This window comes from Pseudorca crassidens, chromosome 12, assembly GCF_039906515.1.
Source record: "Pseudorca crassidens isolate mPseCra1 chromosome 12, mPseCra1.hap1, whole genome shotgun sequence".
NCBI classification, from domain to species: Eukaryota; Metazoa; Chordata; class Mammalia; order Artiodactyla; family Delphinidae; genus Pseudorca; species Pseudorca crassidens.
In genome coordinates this window covers 61,043,497-61,069,910 of record NC_090307.1, presented here as the reverse complement: position 1 = coordinate 61,069,910, position 26,414 = coordinate 61,043,497, and the positions used below count along the sequence as shown (strand labels likewise).

At 43.0% G+C, this 26,414-nt stretch overlaps 1 protein-coding gene across 7 annotated transcripts in view; it reads right to left on the bottom strand.

The window, feature by feature from the left end:
* Window positions 1-26,414, bottom strand: part of PTPRM (protein tyrosine phosphatase receptor type M) — a 754,490-nt gene that overhangs the window by 553,580 nt on the left and 174,496 nt on the right. For all 7 annotated transcript variants that reach the window (XM_067699674.1, XM_067699676.1, XM_067699675.1 and 4 more), the window contains exon 2: window positions 23,156-23,278. In XM_067699674.1, the coding sequence (XP_067555775.1) occupies window positions 23,156-23,278 (123 nt within the window). The remainder of the gene's footprint in view (window positions 1-23,155; window positions 23,279-26,414) is intronic.

The following is a 26,414-nucleotide window of genomic DNA, read 5'->3' as shown; positions in this document are numbered from 1 at the left end:
CACAGTGGTGATGGATAGACACACTGTGAATGTATTTTACCACAATAAAAAATATGAATACTAGAACTTAAACACAAACCAAAAAAAAAAAATCTTCCACTAAAAATACTTCCAAGTGCTCTAATTTTCCTCTGATTTTATAAATCAAAACCGAATGTTTATTTTTAACCCCTTTGTTGTCTTGACCACTAGGTGTTTTCATCTAGTATCAGAGACTGGCAAATACAAGACAGAACGTAAGTGCAACATTGAACCCCTTGAGTTTGAAGTATCTGTCTAGTTGGCAACTAAAAATATAAATCTGATTGCAGAGAAAAATATAGCCTAAATATTTATAACCAGAAGCCAGAAGCCAACTGGTGGTAAAAGAACAATGAATATTTATGAAATATTATATAAATTCTCACTAATACAAAAACATCAAGATTATTATGAGCAAATGGTAGGAAAATTAACTTTTAAAATGCATATTGATTGGGTTTGGAGAAACCTCTTTTAGCCTGCTGAAATGATTAATAAATAAGCTTCTGAATCCTCATTCATCACCAACCTTGGGAAGCCTGGAAGAGACTTGCAGATGATTTTTAAAATTAAAAAAAATTTTAATTGTGCTAAAATTCACATTAACATAAAATTTACCATCTTAGCCATTTTAAGTGTGCAGTTCACATTGCTGTTCAAACATCTCCATGATTTTTTTTCTTAAACTACCAACCTTCATGGATGTTTTATTTCCCCTTTTATGCTAAGAAAGCACATCACAAACTCACTCATTTCTGTCATTCTGTCTCTTTGTCAAGAAACAGAGTTCTAACCCCAGGGTAACTCTAACCAGCAGACAACAGGATGATCTTTTTTTTTTTCTTTTTTTTAACATCTTTATTGGGGTATAATTGCTTTACAATGGTGTGTTAGTTTCTGCTGTATAACAAAGTGAATCAGCTATACGTATACATATATCCCCATATCCCCTCCCTCTTGCATCTCCCTCCACCCTCCCTATCCCACCGCTCTAGGTGGTCACAAAGCTCCGAGCGAGACCTTTTAATGAATCTAATTCAAGTCCTAACTTGAATGGGAGAGTCCTCCCCTGCTTCAGTGAAAGCAGCAGAGGGCATCAATGTCAAAATCAAGCCTAGTGGCCCTGCTGGGAATCCTCAGTGGGAGGGTGTTGCTGTCAGGGGCCACAGCAACAGGAGCTGTAGACCTTGAACCTGGGATTAGCTGCTTCTAAGACTGTGGCTTAAGAACCCACCGGACGTCCCAGAACACTGCAGAAGCCCCAGAGCCCTTGCCAGGAAAAAGGCAGCCTTCTGGGGGCTTAAGTCCCAGGGCTTCTACTGTTCCTGAGATTCCCTGCATTCTCCTTGGTGGTGCTCACCCACACCTAGAGGCCAGGGGAAGCGAGGGCTATGCCCAGTTAAGTACTTTCCAAGGCACCAGGCAACAGCCCACAAACCTACAACAGTTCATAGGCATCTGAGCAGCTGGTAAGCCACAGGGATGATGTGCACCATTAACACTTCTCAATGCTGTGATCTGCAATGACAGAGGACCACTGCATGCTAAACAAACACACCTTCTCTGAGTGGAGGTGCACCCCTGGTATCAGGGAGAGACCACATCAGATGGGGGGACATCTCACCATTCAGAGCAAGAACAGCAGCGCCATAGAAACCCCCGCGGGAAGTACCAGGAGCCCAAAGGACTAGAACAAACTCGGGGGACATCAGGGGGTAAGCGGGCTTCACAGGAAGGGGGTCTCGAGCAGCAATCGTACTGGAGACGGGCAAAGTCAGGCACCTGCAAGTGCTCAGGACGGTGGAGCAAGGAGGAGGGAGGACTAAAGCCCAGTCCTGGGTGCTCTATTCAAGTACTAGGTAGTCCATCTTCATTCCAGAGAAACTAGAAACCTAGTGGCTCAGGGCAGAAAGAGGGCAGAGAGATGTGTGGTGGTGATTCTGCACGTGGCAGCTGGCCTCACAGAGCATTTAACTCCGTCTGGTGATACCCAGTGCGGGGGTGACCAAAACGGTCCATGGAGATGTGACAATTGCAGAGGAAAGGCAGATTTGACTTGTCCTGTGCACAGTGCATTTGCCCCCAGTTCTCAGGAAGGGGATCGTCATAAATCTTTCACAAACAATGACACGACAAAAAGTTTGCAACATTTTCCATGTGGCATCTCTGGGTAATCCAATAGGGATTTTCCAGAATGAGCACATTAATTTCCTCTGTCAACCTAAATGATGTCCTGATAGAAAGAGAAACCCTCAGTTACAGAGGCACTATTCAAAATTATTCCCACAGGAAAAATAAATGTATATCACACCTCGAGGCCCTCCCGAAACCAGCTGCAAGGCTGATGGACCAGATTATGTGCAGAGAGAAAGCAGAAGAGTCTCCTGGCAGAATCCCTACATCAAATGACACTACCGGCCACCAATCTATCACCAAGATATAACGGCCATAGAAAATCGAAGTTGTACAGTGGAGAATGAGGATTGCTCCCCACAGTACCTTCCAGGAGGAGATAACCACCGAAGGCAGCCTTTGAACCAGCTCTTAGAACAGGCTGGGTTACAGGAAGAACTTTCTACAACTTTGGGGTTGAGCATTTTGCTGGATGTATTGGAGGCTTGCTTTCTGTGGCGTGGTGTAGACTTGGAAAAGGGCTCTGAGGTCGTCCTACTGGAGGCCTGGCCAGGCTGCCATCAAGGAGCTTGGAGCTGCCTCGGACAATCCCTCCACACCCTGATTTATTCACTGGCAGCAGTTGGCACCAGGCAACTCAGGGCTAATGTGTCCCACGTCAGCGCTATTTTTGAGAACCCCGCAGCATTAAAAAATGCAGAGATGCCAAGGTATAATCTTTCAATGGTGTTATTTTAATTGTTTACATATGAATACTTCAAACACTAAGTACATTATAAGCCGATATAGTTTTGCTATTCAGAAGAGAATAAAAGAGATTAAAAATACTAATTTTGGGTACACTGTAAGTGGTGTGATCTAGCAGTGAGACATAGATTTGGCCATATGAGGAATACATTCTACTTTCAGTCTTGTGTCTCTTTGCCCTGAAGTTTATCCTTTTTTGAAGAGAATGTGGAGAGTCTAAGTGTGGGGCTTGGGCCTATGGCTCTCCTGTCCCTCCACCCTCACCCGTGACATTCCCAGTGGACTCAGCATTTTAAGCCTCCCGATCTTGGTGCATGGCTGAATAAAAGAGTGGGAAGGGGAAATGACCAAATTTTAACCACATTTCCAGCATTTCCTCTGTGCATGGAGAAAAAGAACCACTTGCTACAATGAAATGTCCTGGTAGGTCATAGATGTGCCGGTAAAGATAGTCTACTCCTTCTCGTGGCAAAGTCAAGTCCCCGGTTTCAGCAACAGATTCAGTATTGTGAGCAGCTGATTTCTCTGTAACTGGGAGTTCAAAGCAAACCCACAGAAGTGCCAAGACAGTTCAATGAGGGAAAGGATGGTGCATTTGTTTACCACAGCTGCCATAAAAAATACCACAAACTGGGGGACTTAAGTGAAAGAAATGGCGTTATTTTAAATGTTTGGAGTTCTGGAGTTTGCAAGTCTAAGATGAAGGTGCTGGCAGGGATGCTTCATTCTGAACCCTCTCTCTCGGCTCGCGGGTGGCTTTCTTCTTGCCGTGTCTTCACAGGGCCTGTCCCCTGTGCCAGCACGTTCCTTATGTCTCTTCCTCTTCTCTTAAGGACACCAGTCACATGGGATTAAAGACCTAATCTCCAAATACAGTTACCCTTAGGGGGTAAAACTTCAACACATGGATTTGGGTGGGGGGTGAGGGCAGGGGTCATAATTCAGTCCACAACAGATGGTCTTTTCAACAAATGGGATTGGGCCTTTTGGATATACAAGTGCCAAAAAAGTAATCAACTTAGACCCTTACCTCACACCATATACAACAATAAACCAGAATGGATCCTGAACCTAAATGGAAAACATGTAGGAAGAAAGTAGATGCAGAACTTTTTTGGGAGGAAACATAAGAGAAAATCCATCTGATCTTGAGGTACAACACCAAAAGCATGCTCCATAAAAGGAGAAAACGATTCACTGGACTCTGCACCAAACGTTGTTCTCTCTCATTTAATTCTTCCAACAACATTATGACGTAAGTAATATTCTTATTTTACAGATGAAGACGTTGAGGCTTAGAGAGGTCAAGTAGCTTGAACAAGGTCCTAGAGTCAGGGGATTGAAGTCAGGGAGCTCCTTCAACGTATGCTAACAGCTGCCTTCCCATTGGGCATAATTCAGAGAGAAACAGAACCCACACTGATACTTCAATAGAATCAGAAAACATTTTCTAAAGCTGAGTGCAACCAAATTGTGGTTTGGGGATCTACGTATTATCTCCAAGCTTTGAAATATCCAAACTTCCAGCTTTCAGTTGTGAGATGTGGCTCGCATAGGCTGGGGAGAAATCTCAAGGGCCAGCTTTGTACATAAGTTGAAAATAAAGTTAAAAAAAATCTTTTGCAGGAAAGAAGCCATTTTTATTTTTGCCAATGTAAAATACAACATTCAGTTTCTCTACTCAGTATTCTGTAATAACCTAAATGGGAAAAGAATTTGAAAAAGAATAGATATATGTATATGTATAACTGAATTACCTTGCTGTACACCTGAAACTAATACAACATTGTAAATCAACTATACTCCAATATAAAATAAAAATTTTAAATAAAATAAAATAAAATTTGTGATTGACATTAAAAAGAAAGGTATCATATGTCAGTCATATAATCAGTGGGCACCAAAAGTCTGAGACATACAAGCCCATGTAATGAGAGGAATGAATCCCAGGAAGCTGAGCACAGATGTTGTCAGAGGAATGGCAGGTGCGGGGAGAGGGGAGCGAAACCACGCAGCACTGACAGAGCAGAACAGAATGGAAGAGAACAGAAGCACCATGGGCTCTGCACCCACTGGAGTTTTCCTACATAGAAAGAAAAGTCAAAGTGGTCTTCACATACTTCTACAATACACCACTTCTCCCAGGCCCAAGGTTAAAACTGAATTTAATATATCACATCAGACCACTATGAAGAATACTCTACAAAAATTATGATGATGTCATCTGTAAATACCCACTGCTATCAATACCTTTAAATTATGAGTTGGCATTTGGTTTATTAGGAAGCTCCTTCAGATGTATTAAACATCTGTTTACTCTTAGTGTTGATTTTTTTTGATAAATATATTATCCAGAGAGGTCATAAGCAGTGATTTCCCTGGAAAAGCTGACATTTATTCAATGATATTTACTTTACTGAATTAAGTAGCAATATATGCTCATATATCTTTGCGGTATCTGGGAACTTATCTTCTCAGAGTTAAGGTAAGAGAATATCTGTTTTACAGAAATATTAGGGCATGGTTTAATAACACAGGGCTTAGGAAAGGCTCTACGTGTGTAAAATCTATCAGTTATGGATTAATTCTTCACTGACTTTTATATCAAAACACCATGAAGCTAAAGTTAATTCTCAAAACTCATTTTAGTAATTTAACTGGAATTTTTAAAGATGGCACTTCCCTGGTGGCGCAGTGGTTGAGAGTCCGCCTGCCGATGCAGGGGACACGGGTTCAAGCCCTGGGCCGGGAAGATCCCACATGCCACGGAGAGGCTGGGCCCGTGAGCCATGGCCGCTGAGCCTGCACGTCCGGAGCCTGTGCTCCGCAACAGGAGAGGCCACAACAGTGAGAGGCCCGCGTACCGCAAAAAGAAAAAAAAAAGAAAAGAAAGCCAACATTATATTCAATTTCAAGTAATTTTCTCATATAATAATTTACCGGGAAGTACTCTATGACCTTTTTTTAAATGAAATCCTCTAAGGTCAAGTGTGGCAGGGGCTACAGGCTAGTCACTCAATGTTCTATATTTCCTTCTGCAGGGGAATCTCACTAAACTGTACCCCCAGCTGCCATTGCAGGTTGCAGGGACCCCCCCTGAGTTTCTTCTCTCCCCTTCCAAGTCTGGTCCATAGAAACTTCCCATGTGGATCCTCCACGGACTTTCCCCTTTGCCGTCTAGATGTCCACTTGAGGGCAATCTTGGAGAATGCATGTTAAAGATGGCAGAGTCATTTTTGGGCTTTCCTGGTGGCACAGTGGTTAAGAATCCACCTGCCAATGCAGGGGACATGGGTTTGAGCCCTGGTCTGGGAAGATCCCACATGCCGTGGAGCAACTAAGCCCGTGCACCACAACTACTGAGCCTGTGCTCTAGAGTCCACGAGCCACAACTACTGAACCCGTGCGCTTAGAGCCCGTGCTCCGCAACAAGAGAAGCCACTGCAGTGAGAAGCCTGCGCACCGCAACGTAGAGTAGCCCCTGCTCGCCGCAACTAGAGAAAGCCCGCACGCAGCAACAAAGACCCAACGCAGCCAAAAATTAATTAATTACTTTAAAAAAATAAAGCTGGCAGAGTCCTTTTCAATCTGGACGTTTGTCTGGAACGGGGTTCCCAACCCCAAAACCTCCAAACCGGAACCACTCTAGACTATTATATACGTGGAAAATAAACATCTCCAGTGTTAAGGCACTAGGATTTTGAGATTTATTTGTCATGGTATCTACTACATCTTTGTACTCTATAAATTCTTAGCAAAAAACAAAGAGCTTCATTTTCTTTAGAAAGCTCTTTAATTTGAAAATAAGGAACTAGATTAGATCACAGGATCTATTGAGTTTGGATGAGTCCTATTCTCAGAACTCATTCAGTAAGTCAATAGACATTTGTGGCATCATCACTGCACTTGCTTTACAAAGTAAGGGAAAATGCCTCCCATGAATGTAATTAATGATTTGACTTGGAAAACAACCTATTTGTAAACTGTGTCTTCAAATTATAGAGAAAGTCTAACACTACAAAAATATGATAAACTACTAGCTCCTTAAAGAACAATGCTTTTGGTCACAATTGGGGTTTTTATTTACTTGTTTGGGAGTCGAGTTGTTTTCCATTTTTTGTTAACCAATTCTCACTTGCAATTCTCAAGTGTTAGCAGCTGCTCCCATGAATGACCCCAGGATGTTACCTTTCTTTCCTTTTTAATGCACTAGAGGAAAATTCATCAGCTCAGAAAGCACTGGACTTAAGAATGTGAAAACCAATCATTTTCCCCCATTGATTAGTAGAAATAGCAAGAAATGCAACAAATATCATGATGTTAAAGGGCTTCACAACAATTAATATTTTTGGAAGGTTTTGTTGAGCTTGTCAAAGATGGGGTCTTAGATGAGCAATCCCTTCTTTAACTCACTGGAACTGAATGGTATAAGTTAATCAAGAAGGAAAGAAAAGAAAAAAATCACTTGAATCAAAAGACTCCTTGGGGCTTCCCTGGTGGCGCAGTGGTTGAGAGTCCGCCTGCCGATGCAAGGGACACAGGTTCGTGCCCCGGTCCAGGAGGATCCCACATGCCGTGGAGCAGCTGGGCCCGTGAGCCATGGCCACTGGGCCTGCGCGCCCGGAGCCTGTGCTCCGCAACGGGAGAGGCCACAACAGTGAGAGGCCCGTGTACCGCAAAAAAAAAAAAAAAAAGACTCCTTGGAACCAAGACTGTTTTACAATTTCTCTTCGTGTGAGTTTTATGGAAAGAGGCAAATGAGGATAGCCTCTCTCTACTTCCCATGCTGATCTCAGAAAAAATCTGTGACCAAAGTTTACCCTGCCGGCTGAAAAAATATCTGACCCCTGGGATTTACGCTGAATCACAGAAGGCTGTGGCCTGCAGAGGGATCACAGAGGGTTTAAACCTGCTCCCTGGGGGTACAGGGGGTTCTCTGCTCTTTGCTTTGCCGTGCATATGTCATCAAAGAAAATATTGTTCTTATGTGCTGGGGAAGGTCGCTAATGATGAAGACCTTATGAAACACAGGAATAAATACCAGCTCTTAACCGGGCCGAAGGAGAGAAAGGGAAGGGGAGCAGAGGGCATGGCTGTTAGCTCATTTGCAGAACTTGACACTGTATTTTATAAGTGCAGCAATGTCACAGGGGCAAGAAGCAGTCCGTCCAATGAAAGAGCAAAGAATTGCACGTCTCCATCTGCTGGGGGACTTGAGGAACTGCCCAAATTAGAAAGTGACTTGGCTTTATGCTGATTAAAATTCTTATTAAAGACACACTGAATCACTTTGCTGTACATCTGAAACTGACACAACATTGTAAATCAACTATACTCCAGGGCTTCCCTGGTGGCACAGTGGTTAAGAATCCGCCTGCCAATGCAGGGGACATGGGTTCGAGCCCTGGTCCGGGAAGATCCCACATGCCACGGAGCAACTAAGCCCGTGCGCCACAACTACTGAGCCTGCGCTCTAGAGCCGGCGAGCCACAACTACTGAGCCTGCGTGCCACAACTACTGAAGCCCATGTGCCTAGAGCCCGTGCTCCGCAACAAGAGAAGCCACCGCAATGGGAAGCCTGCGCACCACAACGAAGAGTAGCCCCTGCTCACTGCAACTAGAGAAAGCCCACGTGCAGCAATGAAGACCCAACACAGCCAAAAATAAATAAATGTTTAAAAAAAAAAAAAAACTATACTCCAATTAAAATAAAAATTAACTTAAAAGTGTTTTTAAAAGATACATTAAATAAGAAAAGAAACTACCACCTCATTTCAGGGATAAGAAAGTGTGACTGGCCATACCAGTCACAGCTACATATTTTTGTCACTTAAAGGTTTCAATGAAACAAATAACACTCCATTTCTTTGATCAGTGTCAGGGCAAACAATGTATGAACCAAGTATAGGCATTTTATAGAGACATACTCTCCATGAGTGAGGCTGCCCTTCCCTCCACGCAATTGTACTTGAGAAAGGAGAAGGGTGTATCTCGGCATCTTGGGGCAGCTGTGGAGCCCAGCCACAGCCGACGGGCAGATGGCGACTTCTGGCTCTACATCACATCCATCAGACCTTCTTAGGAAGCCTCGTTAAAGTGTTCTCAGCCTGCAGGGGACTCCAAATAACAAGGACTTTCTAAAGTGAGTCCCAGGCTTCAAAAGCCACCATAATGGGTAAGCAATTAGTAGATTAAATTAATCCTTAGTAAGTCTCTGCCACTTCATGAATTTAATTTTCTTTTCTTCCATTCAGCACATTATTCTATCTTAATACTTGGTCTTTCTGAAAGGCAAGGCAGCCTCCTTGTATTGATACTTTAGGTTGTCCACGATGTTCTTTACCTCTTAGGATACAAAAACAGTGCCTGCCCACAGCAGGTGCTTCCTAAGGATTTATTGAAAAAAGAGAAAAGTTTCTAGCACTAGAAAGAGCTAGAAAGGTCATCCACGTCTGTCTTCTTCCTCAAGATTAAGTATTAACTACCTCTCATAGCTGTAAAAATCTATAAAGATTACCAGATTCCCCTGTTAACTCTTTCCACGGCTAAATTATTATTAAACTCAAAAAATGTTTCCCCGTCATGCCTTTTAAATATTAGCAAATTCTGTTAGAACTCATGTCTTTGGAAATAAATGTGTTATCTTACATAACAGGGCTATTGATAGGAGATGTGTGACTGGTAAGTTCACCTAAGAATTTGTTATCAATTCATATGCAATTTCTATCAAACACAATTTCTAAGTCTCCCTGAATAATGCTCAGCCATCTTTATAACACTGTGTCGCTATGCACTTCATGATAAAGGGGTTGACATTATTTTATCACGACAATATATACGACAGTTCCACAATTAAAAATCTCAGAAGCAGCACTACTGAACGACTTTATACAGGCTTATTCATAAGGAATAAGTTCAAATAATTCACTTTATCCAACCCACAGCTGTCCAGAAAGCCTACACACAATTTCAAATCTATGAATATTAATCCTACTCTCAAATTCTTCTAGAGCACGAGATTTCATAAACTCCACTTCATACAATTTGTAATATTCACAGTTGTGTGGCTTCATACAATGTAACTTTGTGTATTATTTCATTTAGAATGAGTATTTATTAGTGAAAAGAAAATACTTTCCAACAATAGGAACAAACTATTTATATTGTCTTTATTCAGAAAAAAAATGTGAATTATAACACTCAAGGATATCCTTTTTTGCAATAGTTGACCGTCGAACAATGCAGGGGTTAGGGGCACCAACCCTCCGCTCAGACAAAAATTCTGGGTATAACTTAGAGGTGGTCCTTCTGTATACACGATTCAGTTGGGCACCCGCGATTCAACCAACCATGGGTCATGTGGTACTGTAGTGTTTACTATTGAAAAACATCTGCATATAAGTGGAACCACACAGTTCAAACTCATGCTGTCAAGGATCAACTGTATTTACAAAACCGTTTCCCCTTCTTTCTTTTCCTTCCAGACTCCTCCAAGCCTTTAATTGTCAATCATCAAGGGAGGCATATCTCTTAAGATGATCTACTTCAGCGGTTCTCAAAGTATCTTCTAGGGACCCCTGAAATCCCCAAGTTACTTACAGGGAGTCCACAAGGTCAAAACTGTTTTCCTGAGAGTAATAGGCCATTATTTGACTTTATTATTCCCATTTTTCTCTCAGTTACTAACAGGTGTACATCATTGCTCTGATGGCTAACGGAGTGCACGTACTCTGATGTACGCTGTTTTCAAAATTATTCAGTTTTCATTCAACCCAGAAAATATAAATAGAAACTTCCCACATGATCAGAAGTTCTTTGGATATTGCAAAAACAATTTTAAGGGTGTAAAGGGGTTCTACGACCAAAGAGTTTGAGAACCATTCAACAACTCCAAAATCTCAGTGGCTTCACACAGGAAGTTTTTCTCTCACTCAGGCACATGACTCCTGCACTCAGTTGCGTGCGTGCGTGCGTGTGCGTGTGTGTGTGTGTGTGTGTGTGTGTGTGTGTGTGTGTGTTGGGAGCAGGGTTGGGTTTCAGGAGGAGTCGTTTCTACATTTTGTCACTCAGGCACCCAGGCTAAAAGCATCGCAATCACCAAGGCAGGAACAAGGGAAGAGAACACAGGGAATCTGGCTCTAAAAGCTTCTGCCTGAAAGCGACACGTGTCACTTGAACGCACAGTCACCAGCCACAGCAGGTGTGGCCACATCTACATCAGAGGGCACAGAGGTGCACATGCTTCCCTGTTTCTAGAACATGGGAGCTGGAAGCAGTGACTCAACACCCTCCCCACAAATACCACAGGGTTCTCCCTTCAGGCGGCTCTCCACTTCCCAGCATCTTGTCCCAGAGTTATTCACCCTCATGACCACGTATTAATGGGGCCTCACAAACCATTTCAGGAAACATGCGGAGAGACGCTACTGAAATACGACATACACAGGTTCACGTATTTCAATTGTTTTCTATTTCAAAACAATTGCAAAACATCAAATCTAAACAGAATATGGATGGTAAAGGCTTGCCAAAGCTAGTATACAGTGCTATTGTGTAAAATGGGCATTAAATGCCTCTGTTTGACCGACATGTAAAACCAATTATTTATAATAATTTGTGCCATCAACAAATGTCCAACACCTTTTTATAAGAGCAAGACCCAGATCAATTCAAATAAATTAACATTCCTGTCTGAAACGACTCATCATCCAGCCCAAGTAACACATTCACATGTCAGTGGGGGCTGCCCCAATGACCCGTCCGCTGAAAAATACAAACTATCATTTTGTTTTCCAAATAACAAGCATTGATTGCAGTGTTAGAAAGGTCACTCGTCATCAGCTCAGTCACTGAGCTGCTGGTAAATTGCAGCCTGTCACTCCGCAGGGAGCCAGGACCATGGGGGGGGGGGGGGACTCAGGCACGTTGTGTTTATACAGTACAATTGGGGAGGTGACACCATTTCCACAAGGTGTGTGTTTAACAGGACGGGTGTCACGGTCAACAGAGATGGGAAGAGGAAGCAGCATGAAAGGAATGACTATAAGAGAGGTCTCATCATTTCCCAAGATGCCCCCAGAAACCTACTGATTCCTATTTGCCTTAAACTTGCCTGGATCAAACCCAGCCTATGTCTCCAAGTCTTATGCCAAAGATTTCAATATTTTGTACATTTTCTCTGGGTCACAGAAGAAAAGATGTTCTCTAGAAGGAACCAGGAGAAATAAAATTAAGAAGCACCTCTGTATTCGGAAACCTGAAGCATTCAAAAAAGAATAGGGCATTGGAAAAAACAGCTTCCCGTGGTATCCTCTCAGAGGGCACCGCTGTATTCACGTGCTACCCCGCACATACGGGGTACAGTCAGTTGCATAATGGGTTGTCTGGATGTGTCGTCCACCACAGAAAGGAGTTAGGATGTCCAGCCGGCAATTAATTAAATAGCCATATTTATTTCCCTTTCAACCACTTAAAGCTTTTAAATATCACTTTAAGATATAATTTATCACAATCTCCTAGGATAAAATATCTGTCAACTATGAATTAAAGTCCACTTATTTAATGATCCGCTCAATCATTTCATGAAGCTTGCCAAGAAATCCTTTATGAATTTTTCTGTGTTCAGCCCCACATTATGGATGAGATACAAATGAATTCAAGCATGTACCCAAAAATAAAATGTAATAATTCCTTATGCGTCTTCTTACAAAGTTCCAGTTAGCCACCAAAATATCTACCAATAGGATAACGATCTTTATACTTGATTCACCCACCAAGGCATAAGACCGCAGCGTGAAGCATCTGTCCTATTTTAGAAAGTCCTAAAATTATATCCCTGAAGTGTGTCACTGTACATGGGCCCATCAGCTCCACTAAACTTCTCCGGTGAAGACCAAGGAATCAACCCGAGATGCTCAGAAGGGAAAATGGGAGTCAACCTAGGCTTCTTAAATATAAATATTTTCAGTGTAATTTGACAGGATAGATTTTTGCCTAAAAGGCATCTGTGGATAAGAATCTCATTGGCACTAAGACAGTGAAGCTCTATGTGTCTTTTGTTTCCCACGTTTATAGTACAAATTTTGCTTAGTTTTAAAACTATAGAAAAGTTGAAAAAGTAGTATGATAAATGTTTATACATACTTCACCCAGGCTTAACAACTGTTAACATCTCACCACATTTGCACACATACTGTCACACACACACACACACACACACACACACTTTTTAACATGAATCTCCCAAGAACAAGGAAATTCTCCTCCATATTCCTATGCTTTGTGATAGGATACTTATTTACTAACCAAACTTCCTTCTTTTTTTTTTTAACAACTTTATTGGAGTAAAATTGCTTTACAATGGTGTGTTAGTTTCTGCTGTATAACAAAGTGAATCAGCTATACATATACATATGTCCCCATATCTCAAACTTCCTTCTTACATCTTTTCCTGATCCCTCGTATGAGCAGTTCTTTCTTTTCCTCTCTGCAAACAGAGTCAATTCCTTTCTCGTTCCCTTTGTCAGAAATCGAGTCAAATGGCCTCCTTGCTGTGCATCCTGCACCAGCTCAGGACGGCCTTTGGGAGTCTTTCCTCCAGCCTCGTCCCTTTCCTCCCCATCCGCAGTGCCTGCAGTCCCGACACTGTCTGCTCCTGAGCAGCCCTGGGCAAGCCTGTGCCCCCCGCTGGCCAGCACTGCCGCGGGACAGGGCGATCCTTCTGCCCGGCAGGCCCACCTGCTCCGGTCCCACTCCTCATGCTTGCCTGGCCCCTCTCAGGTGCCACCTCCTCCATCAGACCTTCTGCTTGCCCTCACTCCTGGCCTCTGTCTGGGCAGCAGCCTGGCCCCCACCAGGGTACTGGGCCCACCACTTCTGTTCTGGAAGACTGGCTCTGGGTCATCGCTACCTCCCAGTGCCCGGAGCACACACAGGGCCTCACACAGTTGGAGGCCCAAAGAGGGAAGGGCCTTCCATCTCCTCCTGGTCTATGGCAAAAAGAACAACCCAGGCTTAACTAGTTCTTCTTTAAATGTATTCATCTCTTCCATTTCTTGGACCATGGGAGGCCCCGAAGGGGCTGAAAAGGGGCCTTTCCTCTGTGACGGTCTGGTCTGTGGCAGGCTGGAGACAGGGGTGACCGGACCCCGGCACCACACAGAATGGCCCAGGCCTTCCCCACGCTGGTGTCTGTGTGAGGACAGCTTCATGCCACCAACAAGCTGCCAGCTAGCACACCAGCGGCCCACCCAAAACTCCTCTGACCCAAAGACCCTGCCTTCCATTAAGAGAGGCTGCCACTCCCTGGACCCGACTGGTAAGTCTTCCTCAGGTCTAGGGTTCTCTGGTCTTCGGTCCAGCCCCACTCGCCGCCCCTTTGTAGTCCAAGGTATCTCAAAAGATGGTAAGACTGTCTCCAAGTGTCCCATCAAAACCTGCTGTCCCTTCTCCCCACCCTCCTCCCTTCCAACAACACGGCCAGGCCCAGCTCCAGGGCGCCTGCACACAGAACACAGAGTACGTGGGCACCAGCCAGCACCTGGGTGTGAATTTCTCAGCCTGGCATCACAACTACCCAGTGGACCCATGGCCCTGGACCCCGCCCTGGACCCTCAGCCCCTCCTCAACTCAGCCACGGAGAGATTTACAGCATCTGTCACGATTGGCCTGCGTGTTTATTCCATTACTTGGTTTCACATAACTCTTATGGTGTCATCTCGTACAATTTTACAGGAAATTAAGCAAGAAATAAACCTATTTTAAAAACACATATTGGGACTTCCCTGGTGGCGCAGTGGTTAAGAATCCGCCTGCCAACGCAGGGGACATGGGTTCGATCCCTGGTCTGGGAAGATCCCACGTGCTGCGGAGCAACTAAGTCCATGCGCCACAACTACTGAGCCTGCACACCTAGAGCCAATGCTCTGAAACAAGAGAAGCCACTGCAATCTCACCACAACTAGAGAAAGCCTGTGTGCAGCAACGAAGACCCAATGCAGCCTTAAATTAATTAATTTTAAAAAACACAAACAAACATATTTATATGTACAGGCTCACTTGTATACTTTTTAGCAAATATTTAAAAAATAGTCAGCCACTGTTCTTCCTTTTTGTAACAGTTTCCCAATCAGTCAAGACAGGAAAGTAGAACAAATCTAAAGGAGAACATTTGTGGAACACTGAATATAAACTATTGAAATAAGTGTTCATACAGAATACGCTGGTCCCCCTGAAACACTTAACTATTAAAAATCAAGACACTTTTCAAAAAAAGAATGACTGCCCTGATCTTGAATAAAAACTGAATCATAGGAAACATTATGCGGAATGAAATAAGAGAGACACAAAAGAACCACTATTGCATGATGCCTCTTGCATAGGGTACCCGGAGTGGACCAATTCATAGAGACAGGAAGGAGGATGGTGGTGGCCAGGGGCTGGGGAGAGGGGGGACGGGGAGTTAGTGTTTAATGGCTACAAAGTTTCAGTTTGGGAAGACGAAAAAGTTTCTGGAGATGGATGGTGGTGATGGTTGCACGGCAGTGTGAATGTACTTAATGCCACAGAACTGTACTCTTTTTTTTTTTTTTTTGCGGTACGCAGGCCTCTCACTGTTGTGGCCTCTCCCGTTGCGGAGCACAGGCTCCGGACGCCCAGGCTCAGCGGCCATGGCTCACGGGCCCAGCCGCTCCGCGGCATGTGGGATCTTCCCGGACCGGGGCACGAACCCGTGTCCCCTGCATCGGCAGGCGGACTCTCAACCACTGCGCCACCAGGGAAGCCCAGACTCTAATCTTAAAAACGGTAAATTGGGGACTTCCCTGGTGGTCCAGACTTTGCCTTCCAATGCAGGGGGTGCTGGTTCCATCCCTGGTCAGGGAGGTAAGATCCCACATGCCCCAAGGCCAAAAAACCCAAAACATAAAACAGAAGCAATATTGTAACAAATTCAGTAAAGACTTTTACAAAAATGGTCCACACCAAACAAATCTTTAAAAAACATAGTAAATTGTATGTTACATGTTTTTACCTCTGAATGGAGCACACTGTCTACACTCATGTTAAAATGAGTCCACCCAGAGCCCTCTGCTGTTTAACTAAGAACTCCCCAAAGATCATTGATCTGAAATGGGGTTCTTTTGTTATCACCTAAAGTTATTTTTCTAAATTTTGTAACTTAGAAACTGCTGGCAGGATGCAATTCCGGTCCAGTTCCTTTCACCGTGTCTCATCATTCACGGTTTCAAAGCTACTGGAAACCCATTTTGAGCATCACCAGGGTGATATGAGCGAGATCCAGAGAGGATGCTCATCAAGGACCATCCTACACCTTGGATGTCAGGCAGGGACCTCACTGTGGGACACGTGAATAAGATGCTCAAAGACAATAAAACGTGTCATTTCCTGAGTTCTGGAGCAGAAATATTCAGAACCAACTAAAATAACACCAAATTCAAAGACCTCCCCCACATTTTTAAAGTATTTTATAATACTTTTTATTACAAAGTTACACTTAATCATAAAGAAAATGTGTAATGTAGAAGTGACAGGACAATTACCCCCAATCCTACCATCCTGGCAAAAAAAGTTCATATTTTAATGGACTTCTCTCAACTTGCTTTTCGATCCATTCAAAAATTATATGAAGATCTATACCTTTTATTTCTTATTTGGTATCACTTAGAAGGGAAAATAGGAAATTGGCATGAACTGCCCGCTTCACAGAGAGTCCAAATTAAACTAAAAGATGAATTCCTACCAACTGCTCCTGGAAAGTTACTTAGTAATAAAAGGAGGACGTTTCTTGAATTCTGTGCTGGGCCAGGTAGGAGGCTAAGTCTCTGAAGTGGATAATTTTGTCTCCCTTGGTCAATAACCCCATGAGGCAGGTTCTAAATGCCTTTCCAACACCTTCGGGATCCTGTAGGGCTGACAGCCCCCTCCCCCGGCAGAGTTCCCCCTGCCTCAGCTCTGCCCCTGCTCTTCCCTCTGGGAGGACCACTCAGCCTCCAGGCCTCCTTGTCCCTGGTAGGACCCCCTCTCTGCTCACAGAGCGGCTGCTCCTGTCTGCCGCTCCCATCCCTTACTAAGCCCTTGTCCTGATTTAGTTTTTCTTCACAGCCCTAGAATGTCTCCCCATCACACTCTAAGTCTGTCTGCTTATCACAGCCCGCATGCCTCACAGTCAGCCAGAGCACAGACTCCATTATTGTCGCTCCAGCTCCTAGCGCCAGGCCCCCGGACATCACTCCACGAACATGTATCACGAACTAATCCTACACCCATGAGGAGCCTGAGGACCTGAGAGCTGAAGAGTCGGCCAAGGTCCACAGCTGTGAAGCCACAGAGCCAGAATCTGACCCGGGAGTGGGCAGCAACCCCACGGGGAGAGCCTTCCAATTCATTTCCAGAAGATCCAAATAGTTGCCACCTGGGAGGAAGGCTGCCCGTGCCCCCCTCACTAGATGCAAGTGCTCGGGTGGGAAGTTGCCTCCCTGGCAGTCAGAAAAGCAAAAATGGGGGCTTTTCTCTCCTATAAGCCTGGGGCAGGTGTACGTCTCTGAACTTCAGTCCTCTTGGGTGTAAAACAGATATAACGCCGTCTGATCTCCCAGGGTTGTCATGAGGATCAGAGGATACACAGCAAAGAAGCAACTTTTGTCAGCTGCTAGGAGTCATGTACGTGTACAAGATTACTTTGGTTTATGAGGGAGAATTATCAGAAGGTACTGCACTGCCACTTGCCTGGGATTTCAATGTTTTTGCTCTTGCTTTTTGCTTTTTGTGTGTTTTTAAGACACAGCACAGCCAAGAAAGCTAAATTTGATGCTATGGTGTGCTGAGTCTGATGAACTAAATTTCATATTACCTTTTACGTTTTTACATCTAGAAAGTCATTAATTAATGAGGGGAAACATGGTCTCCCAGGATCTGATCTTTTGGCAATCCAAGAATGATCTCACTAGACTGAGAATGTAGGTGCATCGCCAGGGAGGGGATCCTTATTTGGTTCGTTCAGCAATGGAGCCCAAGCATCTTGAACGATGCCTCGCACGTAGCAGGTGTTCAATACATATTTGTTGAATGTTGACAGATTCAAAGAATGAAAGAAATAATTAAACAACTGTGCGAATGTTCTTTGCCAAAAATATTACTCACTAGATACACAGTGAAATTTAAGGAGGAAAAATGTCTTTTCAAGCCCAAAGTTTTCTGCTCTTTGTCACTCAAAGAGCAGAAGACTTTGCATAAGCCCTGAAGTGTGAATACACAGGACGTCTTCCCCAGGAGGAAAACATGCCTGGTGAACGCACCCCAAGAGGAAACTGCAATTCCTTTGTCTGTCAATCCATCATCTTTCCCAAAACAAATACATGCAGTCACTTTTTTTCCATTTTCTGGGGCATCACACTAAGAGTCCACATTGCTCCTTCATCCTGCATGGCCCTCTCTCTGCCTTTCACATGGATACCCTCGGAAATGACTCAATCCTCAGTCACAACATCTCCACAAAGATCGGCAACCCCACCACTCCCAATCTGCATTATGTAAAACCAAGATGTGGAGGCCAAGTGAGGTTGCCCAGGATGCACACTATACAACCTGTATAGGAGCACTATACAACCTGGAAGAGTATTACATTCTCCCAGCACTAAGGGCCCAATTTACTTCATTACAGCCTTTTTAGAGGTATGATGTTTTACGGGGACCACAGGGGTTATAAATAAATGTCAATTTTATAAGTATCAAATGGCTATGGTTGTAAGCTACCTTTACATTTTTAATATTATGGATGAATTTATTGCTAATTTTTTAAATTAAACAGGATCACATTTTCTAATACATAAGATATGGAATATGTTAACTATCCATTTCATAGAACTGGAGCACTAGGGTCCAAACACGAATACTTTAACAACATGTAAACACATCAACTATTCTCAAACTGTGCACATGTTTTTACACCACGAAACACTCCTAATCAAACACTTCTTAGTCTATAGGGATAATCATACAAGGCGCTGCTCTATATAAAGTGATAGAAGCAACGGTACTATCAAAATGTACCAGGTTATCATTTGGTTACTTAATCAAGGGTTCTTGTGCTCAGAGTATAATCCTTATGGTAAAGTTTAAGAGAGTTGCCCATTGCTAATGGAGCTCAATGAATATGAAATGAACCACGTGCTTTCCAATAAAAGAGAAATCACAGGTAGCATGCTTTCACCATCAGGAGAACTGTGTGGTTCAGAGCTAGCTGCAAAAGTATCATCAATTATCACATAAATGTTGGCTTGAAATACAAAAAAATTAAATGACATTTGGTATTTATTTTCCCTAACTATATATTTCCATAGCTAACATCACAGCATCAGAATAGTTATCAACCAGCTTGTATAAAGCTCCAGACTGTATTTAAATAGTTTAAACGTGGTTAAAAAATAACCTCACACACGAAGATACAGAGAAACAAACCCTGCACACTGAAGCATCATTCTCCAAAAAGACACAGAAAAAGTAAACTTTAATTACAGTAAATTTAAAAATCAGAGTAAAAATTTTAGTCTATATCACCATCATCATTGTTAAATTCATCTTGGAAGATTATCTGCTTATTAGAATCACAAGAGTTCCACAAGGATATTGGTACTAAACAGTAAAGAATGTCACGGTGCTTTCCAATAGATAGCAAATTTATGGGAAAGATAGAGAAAATCCCTGATCATCACATTTTTTTTTCTTACTGATTTTAATAGCCCAATGTTTGGAAAAGAAATCATCTGAAAGTGAAAGAAAATGTTTATATGTTAATAGTTATAATATGAATACAGAAAATCATTACAATATAAGCCAGGAGTCCAAAACAACAATTAAAGCTGATGCCAAAATGGTCTAAGACAGAGGTTAGTATAATTGTTGTGGAAAGGTCCAGAAACGAGATATCTAGGCTTTGTGAACCCTACAGCCTCTGTTCCAACTACTCAGACTACTCAGCTCTGTCACTGCGGCCCAAAAGCAGGCACAGACAATATGTAACAAATGGGCATGGCCGTGTGCCAACAAAACTTCGTTTATGGACACTGAAATTGGAATTTCGTGTGTCACAAAATAGTATTATTATTATTTTGATTTTAAAAAACCATTTAGGACTTCCCTGGTGGCACAGTGGTTAAGAATCCGCCTGCCAATGCAGGGGACATAAGTTTGATCCCTGGTCCTCGGAGATCCCATATGCCGCGGAGCAACTAAGCCCATGCGCCACAGCTACTAAGCCTGTGCTCTAGAGCCCACGAGCCACAACTACTGAGCCCACGTGCCTAGAGCCCATGTTCCACAACAAGAGAAGTCACCGCAATGAGAAGCCCGCACACAACAACGAAGAGTAGCCCCTGCACGCCGCAACTAGAGAAAAGCCCACGGGCTGCAACAAAGACCCAACGCAGCCAAAAATAATAAATAAATATATAATAAATAAATAAATAAAACCATTTAAAAATGTAAAAACGGGGACTTCCCTAGTGGCACAGTGGTTGGGTGTCCACCTGCCAATGCAGGGGACACGGGTTTGAGCCCTGGTCTGGGAACATCCCACATGCCGCAGAGTGGCTGAGCCCATGTGCCATGGCCGCTGAGCCTGCGCTCTAGAGCCCGCGACCCACAACTACTGAGCCCGCGTGCCACAACTACTGAAGCCCACGCGCCTGGAGCTCGTGCTCTGCAACGGGAGAGGCCACCGCAGTGAGAGGCCCACGCACCTAGGCGAGGAGTAGCCCCCGCTTGCCGCACATAAAGGGGACCTGCACGCAGCAACGAGGACCCAATGCAGCCATAAGTAAGTAAGTAAATAAATAAATGAATAAAGTTTTTAAAAAATAATAAAAAATAAAAATGTAAAAACCATTCCTAGCATGCGAGCCACACCAAAAAACAGCAGCTAACTGGCTGTGGCTGGCAGGATATAGTTTGCCAGCCCTGGGTCTAAGGCATCACAGAACCAGCCTGCACGTGCAAGACCAAATACAAATACACATGTGAGAACAAATCCAACAATATTTTAAATAAAGGTTTTTAAAACTTAGCCCTTATAAAGTTATGGTTGTATCTGATCTTGCCACCCATTTACCCTGAGAAATTCATAAAACTAGTTTCTGTTTTAGTGTACGAAGGCCAGCCTTGGAATTTGGTTGTGAAAGGAATAAATTTTATACCTATTAATGAAAAGGGAGGAGGAAGAAGAGGCAAAATCCTGAAATTGAAGAGTATTTAAAACTCATGGCTGTATAGACATATTGGAAACTCAGTTTTCACATCCATACCTCAGGATAGTATATGCACGTTTACAAGACGGTAACTTCTAACAATGACATTTCATTGAGAACTTAACTTCTCACTTTCAGAGGGTAGGTCAGCTGGGCCCAAGTCCAAGTCCTCCAAAAACACTGGGCTTACAGTAAGAAAACTGCTCTTAGAATACTTCTAGTCTATACCACACTTAATTCTATGCACTTTTAGATTGCTCGCTAGTTGTATTTTTGTAACCCTCTTTCCCAAGTAGGTGAGTTCCTAGAAAGAATCATTTCATAATCCTTCATCTCCCTCAGTAATCACGATTAGTATACACTAGGGCTCAAAGAATTTTTTTTTAATAACTAAAGTTTGTTTAATAAATAGTAGGAAAAAATACACGTATTTGCAGTTTTGGTAAACTTTTTTTTTTTTTTTTTTTTTGGTACGCGGGCTCTCACTGTTGTGGCCTCTCCCGTTGCGGAGCACAGCGCAGGCTCAGTGGCCATGGCTCACGGGCCCAGCCGCTCCGCAGCACGTGGGATCCTCCCGGACCCCCTGCATCGGTAGGCGGACTCTCAACCACTGCGCCACCAGGGAAGCCCTTGGTAAACATTTTCATGTGGTGGAAGAACTATCCATTTTCAGGAGCCTTATCTGGACCCATGTCCATAGGCAGAGTCAGAGGAGAGACGACCCACTGCTAGTCTTCCCCCAACTCCCTCCAGACCTGCTGACACCCAAACCACCCACATGTCCTAACCCTAACCCAAAACTTGCACCTGTTTGGGGGTAGGTGTTGAGGATACATCTTATGTAACCATCAGAAACCAGATGGAATTGACAAAAGTGTTAGAAAAGATAACATTCAGAGATCTTAAGTTACAAAGTCCTAATATTAATTACCAAGTATTCTATTAGTCAACAGAAGAAAAATAAATTCAAGCAGAATGTTTCATACCCCCACTTCATTCTTCCAAAGGCAGGAGGGCCTTCAAAGGCCAAATACTTGCAAGGTCACTCTTCCTGTGTTGCTTCAATTACCCAACTGACTATTCCAGGGCGCAACTGGTCTCTGATACGTGTAACCATTTTTGTAATGGCCTCTACTAGAAACCCATCCTTGCTATATTTAAAGCTTGGACATCTTGGTCTGAGATGGTATTATGGGACATCAGAAAGAAGTAAAGGACAAGATGGTAACAAGAAGCTACACCTCCCCCTCCTTCATATCTTCCAGTTTGAATCCTGAATGGGACACAGTCATCACCCCATCTGTCAAGTGAATCTGCAAATCTAAAATTTTAAATGGATATGCAACACCGCAGCCTAAAAATGGTGTCTATTAAAATGATCAAGCGCCAATCTGATTAGAGTCCATGAGTCACCATCTTCCTGATCTTCCAACTAAGGAAGTAGAACTCTTGCTGGTGTTCAGTGGATCAAATGTTTCTCACTCATCAGAAAATTTACTAAGTGCTTCTACAGTGGAAAAAGGACCCACATGCATGCAAAACCATTTTATCAGAATGCTTTGAAGATCACTAGTAACCTCCAGATCCCCCAGGTGCCAGATGAGTCACCTCCCAAGGTCTATTTGTGATGGAGACTTTGTTATTTGGATTCCCCAGCTAGAGTTCCAATCACCAAACTCATCTGCCAGAAGAGACATCGATCTATTTCCCATATGTTCTGCTCCTTGGGAAAGGGTCAATTGGGTAATGGCCATTAATCTAGCTCAGGTGTATCTAACAATAAAGGAAGTAAGCTTTACATTTTAAAGGGAGAGATACAAGGGTCAACTCTTTGTCATTGGTCCTCACATACCATCCCCACCAGCTAATCAGCCTTTGCCACCAAACTCCAAGACCAACACCCTCACTCATTCAACCAATACCCAGTGAACATTTACTGTGATTAAGACTCCTGTGCACCTTTGGTTTTAAAAAGGGAACTTTAAGAGCAAACCTGATGGCATCCATGGATCAGAGGTTGGTTTGGTCAAGGTGTTCACTTGTTCCCAGTTGAAGTCATCATCTTCAGCCTGACTGTATCCACACGTGCTATAAGGCTCATCAAAGAGGCAACCACCTAAAATGTAAAAGAAGGAAGAGTAGCATTAATACATAATGACCAGAGGTCTGGGGTAAGCTATGATGACTGCAGGGAACCATAAACCTACTCAATGCTCAAAGCGATTTGATTTGGCCTTTTTGCTCAGGAACTGTGGATCCTGACCCCATTGCATCCTTGCGAAGCGCTAGCTGAGTATTCACCATGCCTTGCCAATAATTCTATATTATACTGTTCTCCCAAAAGAATCCAACGTCTGTACAATCCAACTGAAAGTAAGACCTAAGCAGATTTATAACCCATATTCTCCAGATTCATATGAATTAGGCATAATTGATCTTGTGTTCAAAACTTTAATAGAACCATCCTAGGTGTTCAATGTGTTTTCAATAGAAAAAAAACCCATTATGATTTGTCCAAAAAAATGAAGAGAGATACTTCCACCATACCACTGGTAGAGGACAAAACACAGTAAATATTATGGACCTAGCTTGCAAAATATTTTTCTAAGGATTATTCTGAATTGAACATAGAAACAGGTTTTGCTTTAATACTTTGGAGATTTGAGGTCTCAAAATTAAAAGAGATTATAAATTTGCCTACAGTCCACACAATTTTGAAAGGCAAGAATGAATTCACAACTACACATGTGGTAAACATCTGCTTGATGTCGATGCTAAAAATGAAGCAACTTAAACAAAGAATAAAAGAAAATGCAGTATATGCAAAGCAGGTCCGCTGTTGCAGCACCCTGGGCACTGTGATGATTTTAAGTCCCACCCCACATCTTCTTAAGTGTCTCCTGTTGACTTTAAATTATTATAGCATCAAATCTTTCCCCCAATGTTTCACATTGCCAAAGTGAAGGATTATATCAATCATCTTAATATCATGAAAATTCTACTGCCCATTATATAATGCTATTAATTATATCAATTTAAAAGATTAATTATAATCACTTGCCAATGATGAGAATTAAGGGTCTGGTCAAGAAAACACAAACATAAGAATATAATTACCCTATGGCTGTACTGTATGCCCTGGCAGCAAGAAAATAAATAAAACAATAATAATAAAGCAACTGCACAAACTCAGAGGTAGGGTCACCTGGTCCAATTTCCATCCACATGCTTCCATCAGTTCTACAACCTTCTAGACAGACAGACAGCTTCTGAACAGGTGGGCACCCAGCATTTAGAAAAGCATACCTCACATGTAGACAATTCCCCTTAAAAAGGCCCAAACACAGCTTCTTGAAATGTATACCCATTTATCTCAGCTCTTCCCTGTGAAGAAACAGTGAAAAAATCTCAGCTCTTACACGGGAAAGCTAACTATTTGAAAAGAGCCATCAAGTTCTATATTTTTGCTTCTCCAGGCAAAACATGCTTTGCTCCCCCTCCCTCCCTCCCACTACAAGGTTCTCAGATGTTTGCCATCCTGGCAGGTGTTCTGAACACTGTCCAGTTCATCAGCACTCTTCCAAACCAATGACTCCCAGTACTGCAGCCCGAATTCAACTGGCTACTTCCCTTGACCTCAGACTGTCAACAGTCTGAGCTGACTGCTGGTCTATCCCGAGATTCCTAGAGCCTGGAATCCCACATGTCTTCCTTATACCACTGCCATGGAGCCATTTCTCCCCTTTGCAATAAGGGAAGTGACTTTCTGTACATTTATCCTTTCTAAACCCCATATAATGTTTGCAGGGCATCTCTCCAGCCTGTTGAGAGCTTTTGGGATCCTGATTTTGCCATTTGGGTGTCAGTCTTCCTACCTAGATTTGGGTGATTTGCCAATTTGATTAAGCATGCTTTCTGTCTGCCTCCAAATCACTGAGGAAAAATGTTCAACAGGGCAGAGACAAGGGATCTCGGGCCATTTTCCTCGGGCCATTTTAAGAGGTGTCCCCCAGCTTTCTGCTTTTGTCTTAGTCACTGGCTCCAGGCATGATGGTGAAATCAGTGGCCCTGGACACCATCCTCTGTAACACTTTTAACAGAACTGGCCAATTAAACATTCTGCTGGGAACAGAAAACTCATTATAAAGATACAGCATTAACTCAATACTTCACCTTGACAACAATTGGTAATTTATACTTCCCTCTTACTCAGCTTTAACAAGTCCAGAAACACAGTGGATTTGTTTTAAGCACATAATACTAACAACTTTCTAATTTGGGATAAGAAATGTTAGAAGGCCACGCAAACATTTATGAGAAATATTCTCCCTTGGTTGCAAATCCTAATTTTGATATAGAAAATAGCTTCAGTGCTGTAGGAATAAGCCCAAACAGCAGTAGCACTAATAATATTCAAAAGAATGAAAGAACCATGAATTTTGACAGAAAAGGGAACCCCCCCCCGCAAATAGAAGCATAGATAGCACTTTGATGAAAGTCCTGCAGTGCAATCTTAAACAGTGAGAAATAGCTTGCGGGGGGCGGGGGGCGGGGGGCATCTGCAAAACAGCTCAAGTCTGGTTAAAGATCTGGTTTAGGAAACAATTCTTGGCACCGCAGATATAACCAAATATAAAGGCGAGAGCTTGCATGACTGACAGCAAACCCCAAAGACTAATACAACATTGGTGCAAGGATATAATTTTCCCATTACATAAAGCTGTTTTTATCACTTGAAAGGAAACATAAAAAGAATGCCATGGTTCCTCGTAGACCCATCTAGGATTATGGAAACACTGGAAAATAGGACAGACTGTGAATTTCCTGTTGCCCAAAGATATGGCCCCCTGCACATCAATTTTGAGATCCACTACTGGCCTTCATCCAACAGATTCAAGACCCTAAAATAGCAAAGGTGGTTTATTGAGCTAAAATAAGGCAATTAAGGTAAAAAGCAATGGGATATAACCAACTCAAGAGAGCAAAATGAAGGTTTTAGGTTTCAAGGCAACACTGCGTAGAGGTGAAGTGAACCGGTTCCGGGGTCAGACGCCTGGCACTTCCTCATTCTTGCCCTGCTGGCTTTGTGTTTGTAGACAAATCATTTAGCCTCTCGGAACCCCAATGTCTTTACCTATAAAACAAACATAACATGTCCCTCACCTGGTGTTTCTGATGAATCAGTAAGGCAGCAAGTGTGGCTGGTCTAACAGAGTCAGGCAAGTCCACCAGTACCAGCTATTACTAGATCT